We start from the raw sequence: 19,370 nt of genomic DNA on the forward strand, positions 1-19,370 counted from the left end.
TACATCTGAATCCCCGGTCTCAGATCCTGCTTATACTGTGAAAGAGAAGAGGATCACACTCTGCTGTTGCTATTACTACTATTATCCATCTGCATTTTAAAGTCAAACTACATCTAACTGATGTTCCATGCATTTAGAACAAGGATTATTCTTTAACACCAAAATACCAATTCACAACTTAAACTAGAACAGAGCATTTTCACAGGCAGACTCAAAACAGTAAGGTCCACTGAAAACAGTTAACGAAGTAAATGAATATGCTTCTGTTAAATTATACTCAAGCTAAGCAAAGCAGATTTTTTTTTCTTCAAGTAGTTGTTAATTTGTTGTGATAGTAACAGTCTTCTATAAAGAAGGGATGCAAGCAAACAAAAAAAACCTTGTATGTTAAGCAGAACAAACTACACAGTTCACAACTATGTGCAGCAAGACAAATGACCAGAGATGTTCTCTTACTTTCCTTGTACCTTAGGAGAATGTGGTTACAAGGACAGTGCTGTTTGGTATTAGCTGCAGGAAGAAGATTGGAAAGAAGAGTGTAAACGAAACCTTTATCCAAAGGTTTTAGTTACAAAGGCTAACAGTTTGACACTATTTTTGAAAGAAAGAAAATATTCCTCATATACATCACCAAGTTCACACATGAATTTACATTTTCTGACTTTGACATCCATCTAGTTCCTTGGGAAACAAAGGAGCATGTGAAAAATAATTTTTCTTTTGAATCCTCAACGCAAAAATCCTCAAAAAGTCCCCCATACATACATGTATTTAGTAGCAGTATGTATGCCTGCACACTGACAACACAGAAGTTTTATTTTTGTGACCTTCTTCCAGTAACTAGGTCTTCTCTTGTAACAACACTTGACACATAGTTACAATGGTTACTTTTAAATATCTACCCATTACATAGTGACAACACCGCACACCAAATGAACTCGCAGATCCCTGCTTGCAATGTGTGACCGATAATGCATACCAAATATTTTTTAATCTGAGGAAAATCAGCTGGCACCGAGTATTCTTCAGGGACACTGTTCTCTGGCTAAGGATTTCTCATGGAACCTTTAGCAACTTCCCCAATCTTCCATTCATGATGGAGAGTTCACTCAGAGTAACACCAGCACTGACAAGGCACACATTTATTATGAATAACTGGTCTACAAGGTAAACTAGATTTTTTACACTAACATTCCTTGACCTATTTTAAGATGTCTTCAAATAATCAATATGGTAAATAAAATTAGAGCCACTTTCATGGTAATTTTAGCTGAGAGTCAAATGAATTGCACACTATGGCAAGCAGTGCTAGAATATAAGTACTTCAGTAATTACTTCAGATGCTGCAGACTTGTAGATCAAAATAACCAGAAGAGAAAACACACCAGTTGTTTCAGGACACACACACACTACACATCAGTTCAAATGTACCTTGTGATGTTATTGGAAAAGAAACAGACATAAATGAGTCAAATAGCAGGAAAATAAGGATGCATGCACAATGAATTACTAGCTCCCCCTTGTGCTTCATTTTTGAAATCATAATCTTTTACAGTTCAAAGAAAAACCCATGTACATCTCCATGCAAGTAAACAGAAAAAAGGAAAACAAAAAAAAGGGAAAAACACCACACCTTTCTTTTGTAGTAAATATGCTTTAATAAAGCCAGATACACATCTGGAGAGTAAAGTATATAAATCAAAATACCAAAGTATTATTGGATATATACAGGCCAGGAGGCCAGGAGCTCCCTATACTCAGCAATACGCCAAAATATAAAACACCACCTTTACCATGAAGGGCTCATTTTTAATTAGGCAAATAAGACAACAAAGGAATTAAAACATACATTAATATTGGGAAGATAACAAAGCTAGCAGAAAAATCAGAATATCTAATCAATTAAAGGCATCTGATGCTAGATAATGTCAAGTACTAACAAAATCAGGTACAAAAAGTGAAGTATAAACAACAGGAGTAACTCATATCAAGAATATCCCATCCTTCTTCCTAGGCTAAACAGCAGTGCTAAACCTTAAGACAGAATTAATTCAACCTGCCCATGGAGAGTCCTCTCCTTTACTGCTTTTGACTGTTCAAATGCTACTTGAGACTCCAACTAGTTTAGAATGTAATAGTCTGATCATACAGCCAGCTCTCCACACACAAGACTGGTTTCTCCTCTGTTTTAAGACTGACCTTTAGTAAGTCATTGTTCACGTTATCATTACAAGCACAGGAAATCAACTACAGTGTTTCCACAGCCTTCTAACTGGGAAACCCTTGGAGCAGCCGCTGCATTTTCCCACACTTATACTGACATCCCAGTTTTTTTTCAATAATTTTTTTTAAAAACTACTCATAGATCATACAGACAATGCCAAGATTACAGTGTAAAGACTGTACAAGTCCTGCTGATTAGTCAAAACAGAAGTGTGTTACGTCTTTCAAGCAGACCTACCAACAAGGCTTTTTACGTCAAAATGTTCTTTCTGTCCTTAATTCCTGCCCTTTAGTTTCCACCCAACCTTAAAATAAACTAATAGAGATAACTCAGAACTAGTTAGATATTTTTCTGCCAAAATAGGTATCCCAGTTTTATGTCTCTCCCTTTTTTATTTAATTAGCATAAAAGCATCTCTGGTCAGGATGATTTATCTTTAAGAACTGAGAAAAACATCTTTCATGAACTGCACTACATTCCCCATACACATCTTACTGAACAATATTATCTTGCAAGGTATATACAACTTTTCATGGAAGACTGGTGTCACAGATTTAGCTGCCTACTGAGTCAACATGTCTTGGAAGTACAGCAATGGGCTAAAATCCTCAAAAATGCTTAGAGCTGACATAGGCTTCTAGGTCCATAAGATAGTTAGGTACCATTGTAAATGTCACTCAATTTTTCCTCATGGCAGTCTACAGCTAGTTATATTTTCTTATGTACTTTATTTCCATGCGCTATAACCTTACACTTCACAGGCTAACAAGAAAAGTCCAAAATAGCTACAACCTGTGACATCATTTACACTGAATCCAAAAGACTGCAAAACCTACCAAGCATAGCGCAGATGCTGACCTATCTCCCATCCAATTAATCAAAACCAATGAACAGAATCTTGTGTTTGTATTAAAAAAAAGAGAGAGAAAATGGACAAAAATTAACAGTATGAATTTGCCTGAGGCGTTCAAACACATCTAGTTTGGACACAGTATAAAATCTGACACAGTCTACGATTTGTAACGCATACAGTCCATTCATTAAGCCCGAGCGAAGATGACTTACCTGTGAAACAGCTCTGAGCTAATGGTGATATAAGTGGCCTTCATAGAAGTATCTTAAGTATTACAATAAAAACTTTATGCTGAAAAGAACTGCAGACTGCCATGTGTAATCTAATCTAGTATAGATTTATTCAGTTTACAAGACAGAAAACTTCTAAGTGCTAGACTGAGTTCTAGGTTCATTAAACCAGTTTATTTTTATGAGATCATAAACTGGCCCTCTATGTAACTACTTATTTAAACAATTCGGTATATGTACGATTCATAACAAACTCCTGATGGCTTACTCTTACCTGTGTTGTCTCTGAACTATAGTAAACAAAGATGTACAAAAATGGTTCAATACTTGTCAACAAAAACCAGACAAAGCTTATTTGCTTGAGTAGATGTGTATATGCTGCCAGTCTGCATTGCAGTGGGGCTGAGGTGTAATAATAGAAGTTTCTGAGGGCGCTTTTCCAGTTGTGAGATACATTTAATTCTGATTGCTATTGCTAAGAAGATTAAACAGATCCTTCTTGTGAGCCAGACCGGAAATCAAAAATGTTTAATTAATCTCTGTATATTTTTTACTATAATCAAATGGTTGAATTAGAATGATCTAGAGAAATGGGAATACTGAACAGCTGCAGGTATTGTGGTGAGACTGTATTTATAAACAAATTCATACAGTTCAGAAAAAAGTAAAGTATTTCTATAAATAGAAATAGCATTTCTATGATTTCTGCTTCCTTCAAATAATTATACTGGCATGTAATTAAACACCAGGGCGTAATGGAAAAGGTGTGAAATATAAAGACTGAGAGATTGAAATCCATGAAAGTACTTCTGACACAAGAAGCAACACAATTTAAAGAAAAGTTTAAGATCTCCCTGATTCAGAGAGATTGAGGGCTACACAAATACAGGTAGTAGTAAGCTCAACCATTGCTTCAACACCTTAAAGTAAAATTTAGGCTACACAGTGTAACAGGAAAAAAATGGAAATAACTGGAAGCTACTGATGTGACATTTTTAACATACCATAATGAATTAAATCTTAGTTGAACTTGCATAGTGGCCCTGCAAAACATAACAGGTCAGACTGATTGACCTAGATAGTCTTTCCTATCCTGATTATCTGGTTAAACATAAGATATTTATATTATCCACTTTATCTGAAAAACATCTCTAAGTCACATGAAATATTGACATGCTTCTTTTCTCGGTTCGTAAATATTTTAGCACTTCCAAGTAAGAAGACACACTATGCAATGAGCAGCTAAGCAACTCTGTACAGCAAACTGCTAAGAACAAGTAAGGTCATTGTACACCTCACTCAGTAACTTGCACTGTTCAGATACAGCAGAATGTTTCTATGACCAAAGACAATAGAAGATTCTAGAAGAAGAGTCTCCTTCCCTGCTACCCACACAGCCACTCAGCAAGACAATTTGGATCTGCTGTCCAGAAGAGCACTAAGCACAGAAGAGCTGCTCTGGACACTAATAAGCAACTACAAGAAGCAATTCAGTTCCAAGAAAGGTCTGCAGGTAATTGTGAGGCCTTTATGCTCACAGTGCTTTCTGCAATGAAATAATCAATAGATACAGGCCCATGTCTCAGGATACCACCGATTTTACTTAAGTAATAAATCAATTCTCTTGATATGCAAGCTTTTGAGAGGCTTAACAGCAAGTGAATCATACATATATATATATATATATATCTCCAAGACCCATTTTACGTAATGACATACATCAATTCACGGTGTGTGAAACTACTTTTGGCCTTTACACTAACAATCATCAGTGAAATTGTTTATGTGCAAATTTTAAATTGAAAAAATCACTGGTACAGTCAGAGTTCTTTTGACATAAGAGTGTTCGTATTAGCAGACATGATTTTTGTTGCTGAGTTGACAAAGACATATTTAAGAGTTTAAATTATACATGCTGTATTGGGAGCCTTGCAGAAGACATTGTATTTGAAGAGTTAAGTGATCTTGAACAGGCCATGTCTGCTCTATTTGGCTTAAGCAGCCTGTATCTTATTAATGTAATCTGTAACTTATAATGTCTTTGGGAAAGGTAAACTGTAGGTAGATCAAGAAGTGGACTGTATTGATCCTGAGCAAGAGACCACTGCATGTTTAGGAGTCAGTGATCCATGTAACACTTAGCCTCAATAGGCATAGGCCTGTGCTGTGCTGCACAAATTCCTTGGCTGCAGGATAAAATCAGCCAGCTCACTGTAACAGAGAAGCATGCAGCCAGCTCCCACTTGGTGCCGGTGATTACACCACCTGCATGGCCTTGCCTGTACCTTGAAGTGCAGCAAGAAGTTCTCATGAGAACATACATTAGGAATAGAGCTGTTTTCTTGTGAGGAAATTATATAATAGCTCCAAGGTCCAAAAAAGGGAGAGCTTCTATCCATGGACAGGATCTGCTCTGCACAGCACACCACGGGAAAATCCACCTGGGCTCCACTGGAAGCTGCATGAACATGGGATGCCCAGCATTTGAAGGGATGTAAGATTTACTATCTACACTCCTCCTCTTATTCTGTTTTATTAAACCAGTTGTCTTAAGCCATTTTGTCATTGAGCCTTTCTTATTGAGATCCAGAAAGAACCTGTAGCAGCTCTCTTTCTCCTCACCTCTCCCCCTCCACCACTCCCAGTGCAGAACACATGCCTAGGGCAGCATTTGCATTCATTTTCTAAGGTAGATATGACCAAAAGCTAAGCCACAAGGTAAATTTCATCCAAAGAGATTCTGGATGCATTAATCCATTATATATTCGTAATGAATACATATATATATACACACACATGTGTGTGCCTGTGGGTGTATATACACACATACACAGAGTTTTATGTATCAAGGTTCTCATAATCTAGTCTAGTGAATGTTTGAACTGCACCATTTTTACCTGCAGCCAAAACAAGGCCTTGAAAAGCTGCAGCAAAAAATACCTGCTGAGTGTTCAGTAGGTTCCAAACAGTTTCCTTTCTCATCAACTTTGGAAACAACTTTTTCAAAGACAGTCCAGAAAACTGCAAGTAATCTAGAAGTACCACTCAGCACTTTGGGCGTGTTCCCAGTATGAAAGCCACCTTCACTTCCAAGTATTACAGAAAAAGACAAAGCTAAATATTGAAGTTCTAAGGTACTTAGAAGTAGAATTCCACTCATTAAAAAACGAAAGCAGCAAAAATACTTACTTGTATGAGGTCTAAAATGCCAAGCTCACTTTCTGAAGAATCCACACAGAAGACAAAATACAAGGTGGCATAGTGTCGGTAAATTAGTTTGTTATCAGATCCACCTATTAATCTAGACAGAAAATAAAACAGGAAAGCTTAGTTAGCATCTCAGGATAAGCTGGGCAAATCCTTACAGTTATTTCAGTTAACAGGAGGACTATTGTTAATGGCTGGATGGAGCTTTCCCAAATCCAACTATATCACAACTTTTATTTTGTGACACAATTACAACGGAAGAATACCAAGTACCCAGACAGCCCAAGTTACGCTTACCACACAAGCACAGTTATTGCTATCCATATGGATAGTAACTATATCAACATATGCACCTTTTTATTAAAATCAATTCAAACAGATAACGCAGTCTCACCAAAAAATGGGCATTAAATGTACTTCCATGACACACTAGTGGGCACTGTACAAGGATTAATCTCCTTTATAGATTAACAGACTGTATGCCTATGAATCCTTCCCTGCCCCTCTCAGAGCAGCGTCAACAGAAAAATAAAACTATAATGCAGAGTGGCATTTGGGTTACAGAAAAAGCCTTAAATTGGGTTTATGGTCCACTTAATAACCAAGAACATGTAACACTTTTGTGCTACAAAATGTTTGATAACTTGAGAAGTAAGACCGTAGTACTACCAATAGTTTGTGATGCAATGTTAAAGTCACAGAAGCAATTAAATTTTTATGGACTCACTAATCATCAAGTTACTGAACAAGAAGGGAAGAGATCTAAACACCTATTTCCTTCCACTCTTCTGCTAAAGCCTTCCCAAAGAAGGTACATAAATCATAAGAAAAGATGTTCTCCAGATCACTGACATTCGCTTTGAGCAGTAGGAGGCCCGCTCCAATAGAAAGGAAAATATTTTGTAGCCTGAACTTACATGGCTATGAACATCATAATTCTCCCTTAATTCTGTACCAGAACTGAATCATAGAATCATAGAATGCTTTGGGTTGGAAGGGACCTTTAGAGGTCATCTAGCCCAACCCCCTGCAGTGAGCAGGGACAGCTTTAACCAGATCAGGTTGCTCAGAGCCCCGTCCAACCTGACCTGGAATGTTTCTAGGGATGGGGCCTCCACTGCCTCTCTGGGCAACCTGTTCCAGTGCTTCACCACCCTCACTGTAAAAAATTTCTTCCTTATATCTAGTCTAAATCTATTCTTCTTTAGTTTAAATCCATTATTCCTTGTCCTGTCACAACAGGCCTTGCTAAAAAGATTGTCCCCATCTTTCCTATAGGCCCCCTTTAAGTACTGAAAGGCCACAATAAGGTCTCCCTACACCTGTTTGATGATCACCTGTTTGGTGTATTGTAACTCATCCCTTTAGTTTCTGCCTTCATCATAGAGAAGGAACACATGAATAAATAAAAAGAACAAGAAATCTTTTAGATCACTTTTGTTTAAGCACATTGCTTTGCATTAATGCTTGGGTGGGGGGAGGGGAAACCTTTTGTTCCTAAAGAGCAGGAACTACTTTTAAGAAGTATCAAACAAAAATATTACAAACGTGAAAGTGGAAAGAAATGGCAAAGTTTCCTCTTTTGTGCTTTATTTACCCAATTCTTTCAAATACTTCAGGACACAGAGTTAGTATATGTAAACTGTTGAGGCCTTTAGGTAAACTACAAACTATGAAATGATCCTCGTCCTGAAAAAAAAAATACTGAAAAAAAATATTGAAATGGTAACTCAGAATTGAGCAGTAGGAGGAAAGCCAGAATTGTGTTCTCTTGGGGGTTTTTTGTTGCACAGCTGTGATTTGTTTTTTAAAGGCTCAAATGGTTTCTGTCTTTCACTTACAGAATTCAAGCCAGCATGTTTTCAGCTTGAAATCATCTCCAAGAACCTAACAACAGAATCACCAGATCAGTAGTTGGAAGAGAATGATTTTAGTTTAAAAAAAATAATAAAATTTTAAAAAAATCAGGAATTGTCTTTAACAGGAAAAAGACATCATCACTGACATGGTACAGCTAAGCATTTAATTGACTCTGCACACAGAAAATTTAGGCATTAACATACTAACTGTTAGTAACCAGAAATTTCCATAATTACAATATTTAACATGCTATGAGAATCTCTATGCTTAGACTGAAGATCATGAGTTTACTCCATCAATTATGACCCTTTTTCCTAGAAGGTGGCTTTGTAACTATTTACTCTTGATGACCAATAGCTCAAAATAAAACAGTTTTCCATTTCAGAATTTCTTCTCTTCAACTAAAGCAAGACCACATTAAAAAAACAACGAAGATGATTCAAGAAAGACTATTTTGTGCGTGTCTTCTAGAGACAGAAGTCTGTCTTTCCTCCTACCTTGCTCTACCTATATTAATAAAAAAAATCTTCGTTGAAACTGCATTAGTTAGCACATTTGAAACCTACTTTTTTTTTTTCTTCCTAGTTTATATAGCAAGCGTGAACCCTAATAAAAAGGCTGAGGAATCCTACTATCAGAGGCTGTCCACTCAAATTTTAGGAGCTCAAGCCAAAGCACCAGCTACAAAATATTTTCATTTTCTCAATGGGTATGGCAAATGCCAATGCCTGTTCAAATGAGACCAGAAATCTTTAGCTTAATTATACGAAAACCGGTAGGTATCATCTGCCTGCTTCTTCTCCACCTTCTGTATGAAACAATTATAGCACTAGATATGGCACTGTGTCAGTTAAAGCACTAGAAAAAATTAGTTTTATTGCCTAACTCACTTTGAGCAGTAGGAGGCCTGCTCAAATAGAAATGAAAATATTTTGTAACCTGACCCTATATATACATATGCATGCATATATATATCAATATGCATATGCATATATATATATGTGTATGCTTCAGTTAGTAAAGAATATGTATACCTGGTGCAATACGGTATTATTCATTGTGTATTAAAACATCTCAAGCGACGTGGCATTTACATTACAACTGTAGAAACAGTTATATTACAAGCAGCAGTAATAATATTTGCTTGCCAATAAGTATTGGGCATTTATTTCAAACTTGATACTTACAATCCTCCTTCTAGGAAATTACAGACATTTTCGTCACGTTTCGATACTAAATGGAAAGTTTCTCTGATAATTTGTTGCTGCGTATCTTCACTCTATGAAAGAAAACATATTTTGCTATCAAGCTAAAAAGGATTAATTAACAATGCACAGCACACACTGCTAAGAAATAGAACACAAAGTATATCAGCACCCTCAGACTATCTACTTCTGAAATCTGCCTTAAATCTGCCAATTAACATGTGGCATATTGTTTTTGTCATTTCAGCACAAAAAGACATTTTTACAAGTTGCAGAAGAATAAATTACTGAGAAACAGCTGTGAATAGCGTGATTGTTTTTAAGAAACTTCTAAAAAGACGCCACCTAAAAATAGTTTCATCAAGTAAACAGCAAGTCTTCTCAAGTATTCTGAATTTTCTGTATCTCCACCGTAGCCTGAACAGCTACAGACATGATTTGAAACTACTTTCACCCATGAACAGGGGGGAAAACAAAGTCTCAAAACCTTGAAGGGGTGGGGAAGCTAAAAATCCCACAACACAGAACTCTTTCAGAAAGAGCTTAAAATACAATGGCATCATGAGCAACAGCTTCTCCTAAGCCATTAACTTTCCCTCTAGCAGATCAGAAACATCACTTCCAAGTCTGAATTCATTTGACTCTTCCTGAGTCCCCACTGCGACTCATCATTCCTGCACAGTTGCTTTTGCTACCCTTCTGTAAGCGTGAATTCATTTTTAACAAGTCTCTACTTCCATAGCCAAAAAATTCAGATACAATTCCTAAAAGTCTGCATTTGTTTTACAGCACAGAACCCTAAAGTTATCAAGCATAGATAGCCCCCATCCCTGCCCAAGCATGGAAGTCAGCATTTTAAACCATTATATGAACACACACTCTAAGCAAAACTGGTGCATTTTGCATCAAGCAAAAGTGATTTCAGCCAGAACAGTGCAGTATGCTGCATGACTGCTAAGCAAACAAAGCCTGGCATCGGTGTGGCTCGTGTTCATCACCTTAAATTCATGTGTTGTTTTACAAAACAACCTCTAGAATCCACAAAGATATCAGCAAAAAGCTCCAGCAGAAGTAAGTTGCTCCATAAAACACAGAACAAGAAAATGCAGGTTCCTCTGCTTCTATACTTTGTGTTCCTTAAATTTTGTCTGCCTTGCTCTGCTGCAGTCATCTCAGTTACTTCCCCTGTATTTTTCTGTGGTAGCAGGAAAAAGACAACATGTCTTTTTTTTTTCCCTTAAACTGATATACTGAGTATTTAAAATAACTTTTGTTTTCAGAATCTGCCCTTATTCACAAAGTTGTTCAGAAATTTATTTTTAACTTTGAAATTATGGCCACAGGTCTATATTCTGAAACATAAAACCATGGCACACCTGTCTTCCTATTTAATTGCCATGAATTACTATTTTGCTACCTAATGCAAAAGATTATTAACTCCACTTTATGCAGTAGAAACTCATTCCATTCTGATACATATCAGGGAAAAAAGTAACACGCATTTTACAAGTTTTAGTATCATGAAGCAAACAAATACCTCTTTCACAGACCTGACCAAATGAAGCAGAGCTTTCTAGAGAGATTGTAGGAAAAAACCTGAGACTTGCCTCCAGTAGTGGTTCAATCGATATTAAAGTATGCATGGGTTTAAAAAATTCCATAAAATAAACCTGTCTTATTGCAGTCACCCACGAAAAGATAATCAAGACAATTGCACCTGTTTCCACACACCACAAAGCTTTAGGGAAATCGCCTCATCACATAATTTCTTAGTTTCACTTGCTATGCACGCTTTCAAAATTCCAAGGTGTTCTGTTTATACAGACACATTACCCTACTTTAATCCTTGAGGATTTATTCTAATCCCAGTTATGAAAGTAATAGAGCAGAGTGGAGCTGACAAGAAAAATCTGGTATCCTCCTACTTTTCACTCCTCTCCTTCCCCTGCTTCTTCTCCCTCCCAGGACTTTGATTACACAACAGTAACAGAAGACACAAAAAGATAATTACATTTGAATGGAAGATGAGAATGGAAGTTAACTGTTTCCAATCGACCCAAGTTTTGCATACTTTTCCAAAGTCCTTCATCTACCTATTTAATTGTTACCTCCACATTGACAGAAAAAAAAAGAAAAGAAACAAAAAACCCCTCTGCAATGCAAGTTATCAATGGGGGAGTGGGAATGTACACAAAAGGAATGCTTATCAATAAGTGTATGTGAGAATATTCCATTTTAATTTTTAAATTATAAATGATAAACAAAAGACATCTGCTTGGCAACCCAGAATTGATGAGAAAGAAGAAAATGGGTTCACAAACATAGATTAGAATTTCCCCAGATTGCTCTTCTAAGGAGAAGGGATCAAACTCAGTCATCCATAGCAATAATCTGTATCAGTTACGCTTCTTTAATTAGAAGCCTGGCAGTGCAAACTGAAGTGCCACAGTCATCATTTCTGCTCCAAGATGCAGAAGATACATGCCTTTCAATAAAGTTAAATATGACTTCTGTAAAAGCTGGAATTGCAGGTAAGTGGCCATAAATCCAAGTATGTAATAGCACTACCGAAAAAGAACATTTTGGTTACACAATTCTGGGAAACATCAGTTGTTTTCTTGTGTTTTAATGTCCAAGGTCAGCCCCAGCAGAGCTTAGCCCATTTGCTAGGAAATAACAGTACCTCATCAAACCATTACCTTAAAATCTCTTATCCTTGAATTAAATCAATTGTTTCCACATTGTTTCTTAATTCCCTGTGGCTGCACTTTCTCTTCATTCAGATCAAGTGCTCATGCTGCATTTTCAGAGCTGCTTTGCTACTTGCCTTCTCCAATGTAAGAGAATACACTTTTCTATTCCATTACATTCCTTTTTCACATCAACGGTATTTTTACAGTACTCTGAACGTTTCCAAAGGAAAAGGCTCTGCTTATTGAACCTAAGAGTCCCATAAAGTCATGTTCCCAATTCTGACACCTCTGCCACTGCATGGAGACACGCAGCACTACATCAGAGACCCCAAAAGTCAGGCTAAAAAGCATGGCGGAGTTTAGAGTAGTGCTTCCATGAAAAGCTCAGCGAACAGAGTCTGCCGTTGAACAAGACTCCCTTCCTTCACCTTCGGTACTACTACAGGACAATTTCCAGGGAAAAGAACACCGGCTGGGCAAAACGCTTTCTTCGAAATCGCATTTTCCTTACTGACGGCTCTTGCCAGCTCTCAGCACCCTCCACTCTCCCAGGCCCTCGGCCCACGCCGCACCTCCAGCGCAGAGCAGCCGGCGGCACGGCCGAAGGCGCCGGGGCAGGACCCGGCCGGCGGGTCCCCGTCTACGAACCCCCCACAGCCGCGCCTCGGAACCGCCGGCCCTGAGGAAACCGGGGAGCGGGGGCGGAGCTGTACGGCGGAAACAGCGCCATCTCGGGAGGACGGCCGCCCTTGCCCTTGCCCTTCCCCGGCCGCCGCCGCCCCCCCCGCCCCAGCCCAGCCCCCAGGCCCCAGCCCCCAGCCCCCAGCCCCCAGGCCCCAGCCCCCAGCCCCCAGGCCCCAGCCCCCAGGCCCCAGGCCCCAGCCCCCAGGCCCCAGGCCCGGCGCAGCCCCGGCCCGCCCGTACATAGCGCTGGTAGAACTTGGAGAGCCGCGGCTTGCCGTGGTTGTTGAAGATGAGGATGGCTTTGATCATGGTGGGGCGGGGGGCGGCAGCGGCCGCCGGCCTCCCTGCGCTGCGCCCCTCTTCTTCTTCTTCCTCCTTCCCCTCCTCCTCCCCCCCCCGCCCTTCCCCCCCTCTCTCGGGGCGGCGACGGCAAGCAGGTCGCGCGCACCACGTCGCCGGCGACGGGCAGCCGTTAGCAGCTGAACGGCTCCTGCCGCACGTGACGCGCCCCGCCCCGTCACGTGACGGAAAGGCAGCGCGCCGCAAGGCACAGGCGGCCCTGGCGGAGCCGCCTCGAGTCGCGTCACTTCCGCCGCCCCCGGGGAGCAGCATGGCGGAAGCGGAGGAGCAGCAGCCGCCACCCGCCTCGCCTCAGAGCGAGGGCCGAAGCGAGGGTGGGGAGGAAGCCCCGGAAGGTGGAGCTGCAGCGGGGGCTGCCGACCCGGCCCCGCCTCCGGCCGGCTCCCCGGGCACCGAGGAGCCTGCCGGCGACACGAAAAAGAAAAGTAATGGGGCGAGAAGTCGCTGTCGGGGGTGGGCGGGCTTGTGCGGTGACGGGCAGGTGCGCTGGCCAGTCGGCGGCGGGAGCGGGTGCTTCCGGCCAATGAGGGGGTGGGGGGCGGGCCCGCGGCCGGCGGCGTTGACGAGCGCCCCTCCCCGCAGTTGACGTCCTGCTGAAGGCCGTGGGCGACACCCCCATCATGAAGACCAAGAAGTGGGCCGTGGAGCGGACCCGGACCATCCAGGGCCTCGTCGACTTCATCAAGAAGTTCCTCAAGCTGATGGCCTCCGAGCAGCTGGTAGGGGCAGGCGTGCCCGGCCTGGCCCGGCGCGTCACGGGGGAGGCCGGCAGCCAGCCGCGGCGGGGAGCTCGCCTCGCCCCGGGTCCGAGCTGTCACACCTTGCAGGGGGACTCTTTGAGGCTAGGCTTTTAGCAGGGAGCTTGGCCTAGGGGCGCCAGAAAAAGTCTTCAAAGGACGCACAGCAGTGCAACGTTGCGATGACCCCGTAGCGCTGCGGTTTGGATGTGCTCGGGTGCTCAGCTGCAGCCTTTGGGCTTTTTGTGGTGTCTTTGTGTCTTCTTGTCTGATGCTGGCACACAGAGCTGTGCACATGTTGTGCGGCGATGTATTTCAGTGAAAGGTTCACATGCACACTGTAACTGTAGAATTCGGGTATGCAGAAGGAGTATTTGGGAAAAAAGTCTAAAGTGTTTGGGGTTGGCTTTCTGAATCTTAGCATCTGTTTCCTTCAGAACTTAATTCTCAAACAGTTTAATTACTGTCATAGGACTGATTTCTCTTTTAAAGTGGGTAGTTTGGAAATGTTTGCAGTTTGGCAGCACATTACCAGTACTGTTTCTGTGTTGCTGCCTGTGAAGCCCAAGTGGCAAGAGCTGGAACAGAATCAGAAATATGATTGTACTAATTTTGCGATTAGCAGTGAACTCTTTAGCATCCACACACTTCAAAATTTTCATTTAAGATAGAAAATTAAAGCTCGACTCATAAAACAGTCAAATGCGTAGCTAAAGTATAGATGACATAACTCTGTTCTTGGTCTGGAGGCTGTTATTTAAGCATATACGCATGAACGGTTTCACTAGCCTTCTCTTTCACCTGGAAATCATGACAGGTTTCTCTTTCCCAAGGCTTAATATCTCAAAGAAGAGTAATAGTTCAGTTATTTACTGTTCATGAATGTTCTCAACAGTTTAATTCATTAACTGCCATCTCATTGTCTCGGAAAAAAATACAAGAGCATGGAATATTCCAATGTGGTTTAAGCTTAAGGCTTAAGGGCTTTGGGAATAAAGCCCTAGGAATTTTATGACTCTTCTTTGGAAATAGCACATGATACCCTACTACACATTGCCATCTTGCACTGCAGATCCTGAGGTCCTCTTTGACGTTAGGGACTAACTACTATATGCAGATATATGTTTGGAGCAGGAAGTGAGAAGGATGACTTTAAAAAAGGACAAAATAATTCTAATTTCTGTGACTGCTGTTCTAATTGAGCAAATTTGGAATAGCGGGAATGGTTTGGGTACTTGAAATAAGAGCAAGAACTAAACCAGCGAGTTCACTTTGTGCTGCTGTGTGGGACACTAATGGGTCAACTTGCAGGAGAAGGCAGCTGGCACGCTTGCTTTGGCTTGCTCTGGTTGGCCAGTCAGAGGTCACTCCTGGAAGTCACAAGGCCCCTCCACACTGAAGTGAAAATACTAATTCATGGTATTTTGTTGTGGGCTGTAAAGGTTATAAAATAAATGGTGAAGAGAGGACAGATTTACCCACCTCTAGCTGAAGAATGTTTCTTCTATGTGATCTACGATCTATGAGATCTATGGGAGATCTCCATCTTCTGGTTTGTGGTTTTTTTTTTTTTTTTTGCAGTTCATATATGTAAACCAGTCTTTTGCTCCATCTCCAGACCAAGAAGTTGGGACCCTCTATGAGGTGATTTTCATCTTAAATACCCTTTCCAAATGTGCTTAGAAGAATTTGTCAGTACACTTCTGGCACTTGAAATCTGTTACTGTCCCTAGCTATGCTGATAATATCTTGCATTTAATGTTATGTAGTTGATATTCACAGATCTGTATGAATATGATTTAAAGAGACATGACTTCATACAATCTCTGGAAATGCATTCCTTCACATGCGGTATGTTGTCATGCCTCCCATTATGATGGAGAGCTTTGTTGGCGGTAACAGTATCCTGTGACAGTTATCTGGTGAGGGGGGGTTGTTTGTTTTGCTTCATGTTCATGCTTCATTGCTAGCCCATGAATAATCTAATGGCTCTTCTTTTTTTTTTTCTTGCAGTGCTTTGGAAGTGATGGCAAGCTTGTGCTGCATTACTGCAAAACTCAGGCATGGGGATGAATGACAAGCAATACAGTTATTTAGGTGTTGTCTTCAAAATGGAAAAGGGACTAACCTTCTTCAACTCAACCTGTAAACACACAGAAAGAAGGATTTTTTGCATTTCTGCTTATGACTGTACATTTATAAAAACAGTGCAGATGAATAGCATAAAAGAAGAGCTATCTAGGCTATCTGATCATGTAGCTTTTTTCTCATGTACATCTGGGGTACAGAAAAAAAAATCTGCATCTGACATCTACAGAGTAGAGCCACCTCTCCTGCTGCTTAGTTCTCAGTTGCTGTATCTGAAGGGAAACTATTTCATAGTTGTCTGGAGGACTGGGCAGCTCTGTCACTCTATATGCTGTACGGAAGATAAAAGTTCCTTTTTATTAAAAGGGATGTCTATTGTACATATAGCCTGGGATTCAGTTTACTTCTGACATGTTGTACATCTGTTACGTGCTCTCTGTTCTTTGTGAAGGCTTCATCTTGAACATGCAGTATCTCATGTCATTTCAAGACGGTATTTTGGTTTTTTTTTTCTTATAATTAATATGTAGGTATTGGTATATAATCTCATTACTTCACCATGTGCCTTCATCATGTTGGTAGTGTAAGTATTTGTTGAAGGCTGAATGCTTCAGTATTTGCCAAGGTATTTCTTCTGGCACTGTTTAATGACTAGCATCATTAGTTGAATGATGTGACTAGCTGTTGCATCTTTCAGTTGATGAAGAAATAGAGATGAGGTGCTAAAAACCTACTCTATATCTTCTTTTTGCTGCTGTTATTTGGCTGTTTCAGCAGCTGCATGTTCCATCAACAAAATAAGATGCACTTTATATCCCTTTGCTAAGTCATAACATAATAAGGATTTTTTTTTTTTCGTCCTGGAGAGGACTTGGTACCTTGACTGGGCTACTGACCTTTGCTTTTATTTATTGGAGGGTTTGGGGGTGGGGAGTGTTTTTTGTGGGTTTATTTTAAATGTCTGTTGTACAATCTTTTATGTTTGTTTAAGCTGTGCTAAATTAAATGTTAGCTCTTTGCTTCCAGAGTGTTCTTATGCCGGATGACAGTTTTGGTCCCTGATGTAATCCACTTCAGCACATACAGGCAAAACAGCCTATTCTAGTTTAAAGCATGCTTGTACAATACTTTTGAGCCATTCGTTGCTGTTTCATGTATAAGTGGTTCTTATGTGCTCTCTGCAACCTGTGTATCAGATTGTTTCCAGTCTTAGAGGGCTTCGGGAGAACTAATACTCAGCTTACTGATGTCACTGCAGTTTGCATGCAGCCTGCATATATGGCATGGTAATACAGGCACATGCCATGAATCACAGAATCGTAGAATCATAGAATGCTTTGGGTTGGAAGAGACCTTTAGAGGTCATCTAGCCCAAGCCCCCTGCAGTGAGCAGGGACAGCTTTAACCAGATCAGGTTGCTCAGAGCCCCGTCCGACCTGACCTGGAATGTTTCTAGGGATGGGGCCTCCACCACCTCTCTGGGCACCCTGTTCCAGTGCTTCACCACCCTCACTGCAAAAAATTTCTTCTTTATATCTAGTCTAAATCTATTCTTCTTTAGTTTAAAACCATTATTCCTTGTTCTGTCACAACAGGCCTTGCTAAAAAGATTGTCCCCATCTTTCCTATAGGCCCCCTTTAACTACTGAAAGGCCACAAGAAGGTCTCCCTGCAGCCTTCTCTTCTCCAGGCTGAACAACCCCAACTCTCTCAGCCTGTCCTCGTAGGAGAGGTGCTCCAGCCCTCGGATCATTTTGGTGGCCCTCCTCTGGACCCGCTCCAGCAGGTCCATGTCCTTCTTGTGCTGAGGGCCCCAGAGCTGGATGCAGTGCTCCAGGTGAGGTCTCACCAGAGCAGAGCAGAGGGGCAGAATCACCTCCCTCGACCTGCTGGCCACGCTTCTTTTGATGCAGCCCAGGATTCAGTTGGCTTTCTGGGCTGCAAGTGCACATTGTTGGCTCATGTTCAGCTTTTCACCCACCAGTCCCCAAACTCCTTCTCCGCAGGGCTGCTTTCAATCCCTTCATCCCCAGCCTGTATTGATATCAGGGGTTGCCCCGTCCCAGGTGCAGGACCTTGCACTTGGCCTTGTTGAACCTCATGAGGTTCACACAGGCCCACCTCTCCAGCTTGTCCAGGTCCCTTTGGATGACATCTCATCCTCCTGGCGTGTCAACTGCACCACTCAGCTTGGTGTTGTCCGCACACTTGCTGAGGGTGCACTCGATCCCACTGTCTATGTTATTGATGAAGATAATGAATTGATGAAGAACGCTTGCTATGTGAATAGCTTGATATATTTTACCACTTTTTAAGTGGAAAACCTGGATTTGTTGGATTAAGCTAACAAGGCAGAATTGATTGTAAACTTCAACGCTTCAAATAATCCATACTTGTGCCTGCTCAGAACCCTGATCTCATGAATCTTTCTCTGTTTACGAGAACTATTGCAGAGGTAAGCACTCTGATTCTGTCGTCTTGAGGAAATTGCCTGCTCGGTTACTGTGAGGCCAGCATAACCTTGCACAGCCACTAGAGGGTACACAAGGACAAAGGTATTTGCGTAGTTTTTCCAAGATTTTTTTTTTCATTCTTTTTCGTAGTATGTCCACTTGCTGGCCTTACAAATATAAGTAGTTTGTTCTCCTGTGTGGCAGTACATTTACCTAAGATAAGCTACTAGTCTGGATCTCTTTAAAGAATGTTCTGTTGGTGCCTTTCACCTCATTTGATCTTGACAAATGAAACTACTGCAAATGTGCTCTTCAGAAGTGATGCAAGAAGGTTGATTGGGGTGTGTGTGTGTGTGTGTGTGGTTTTTGGGGGGAGTTGTGTTTTGGTTTGTTTGGTTGGGGTTTTTTTTAAAAAAAAAAACAAATAAAACCCACTAGGATCTCGAGGTGAAGGAGGACTGTAGGTCATTATACCTTGCCGGCTAATGGTAGCAGATTGTCCTTCATGTTGAATCTATAGATAATTTTTATCCTCTGGAGTTGGAAAAAAAAAAAAACCCAATTGCCTTGATCCCTTCTAAGGTAATAAAACCCACATGGGTAATGGTTTGGATTTCTTTTATTCACCACAGGCATTTTTGAACTTGGATAACTCACTCATGCAGATTTGAATGAATCATTTATTTAAGATTCAGCTTGTTCCTTGAACAATATTTATTTATTACTGTTTGCTCCAGCATTTTTCTGCTCTTAATTTTTTTCCAACCCCAACTAAT

At 40.9% G+C, this 19,370-nt stretch overlaps 2 protein-coding genes across 18 annotated transcripts in view; one reads left to right on the forward strand and one right to left on the reverse strand.

Moving 5' to 3' along the window:
- AP3S1 (adaptor related protein complex 3 subunit sigma 1) overlaps positions 1-13,304 on the reverse strand; it is a 48,603-nt gene extending 35,299 nt beyond the window's left edge. For 16 of the 17 annotated variants that reach the window (XM_075726088.1, XM_075726086.1, XM_075726079.1 and 13 more), the window contains exons 1-3: positions 13,197-13,304; positions 9,562-9,653; positions 6,497-6,608 (exon numbers count right to left, since the gene is read on the reverse strand). In XM_075726088.1, coding sequence (XP_075582203.1) covers positions 6,497-6,608; positions 9,562-9,653; positions 13,197-13,265 — 273 coding nt within the window. In that variant the 5' untranslated portion in view covers positions 13,266-13,304. The remainder of the gene's footprint in view (positions 1-6,496; positions 6,609-9,561; positions 9,654-13,196) is intronic. The other variant, XM_075726095.1, reaches the window with a different exon arrangement.
- Positions 13,305-13,566: 262 nt separating this feature from the next.
- Positions 13,567-17,166, forward strand: ATG12 (autophagy related 12). The gene is made up of 4 exons (XM_075726309.1): positions 13,567-13,741; positions 13,899-14,035; positions 15,635-15,697; positions 16,067-17,166. Exons 1-4 carry the CDS (start codon positions 13,567-13,569, stop codon positions 16,124-16,126), a joined length of 435 nt encoding a protein of 144 aa, XP_075582424.1. The 3' UTR covers positions 16,127-17,166.
- The last annotated feature ends 2,204 nt before the right edge of the window (positions 17,167-19,370 follow it).

Source organism: Pelecanus crispus, chromosome Z (genome assembly GCF_030463565.1).
Source record: "Pelecanus crispus isolate bPelCri1 chromosome Z, bPelCri1.pri, whole genome shotgun sequence".
Classification (NCBI taxonomy): domain Eukaryota; kingdom Metazoa; phylum Chordata; class Aves; order Pelecaniformes; family Pelecanidae; genus Pelecanus; species Pelecanus crispus.

Excerpts from the sequence above, each read along its gene's own strand:
- ATG12 (XM_075726309.1), top strand. The coding sequence starts at position 13,567 with ATGGCGGAAGCGGAGGAGCAGCAGCCGCCACCCGCCTCGCCTCAGAGC. Across the intron at positions 13,742-13,898 it reads CGGCGACACGAAAAAGAAAA|TTGACGTCCTGCTGAAGGCC; the intron begins GTAATGGGGCGA and ends CCCTCCCCGCAG. Across the intron at positions 15,698-16,066 it reads AAGTTGGGACCCTCTATGAG|TGCTTTGGAAGTGATGGCAA; the intron begins GTGATTTTCATC and ends TTTTTCTTGCAG.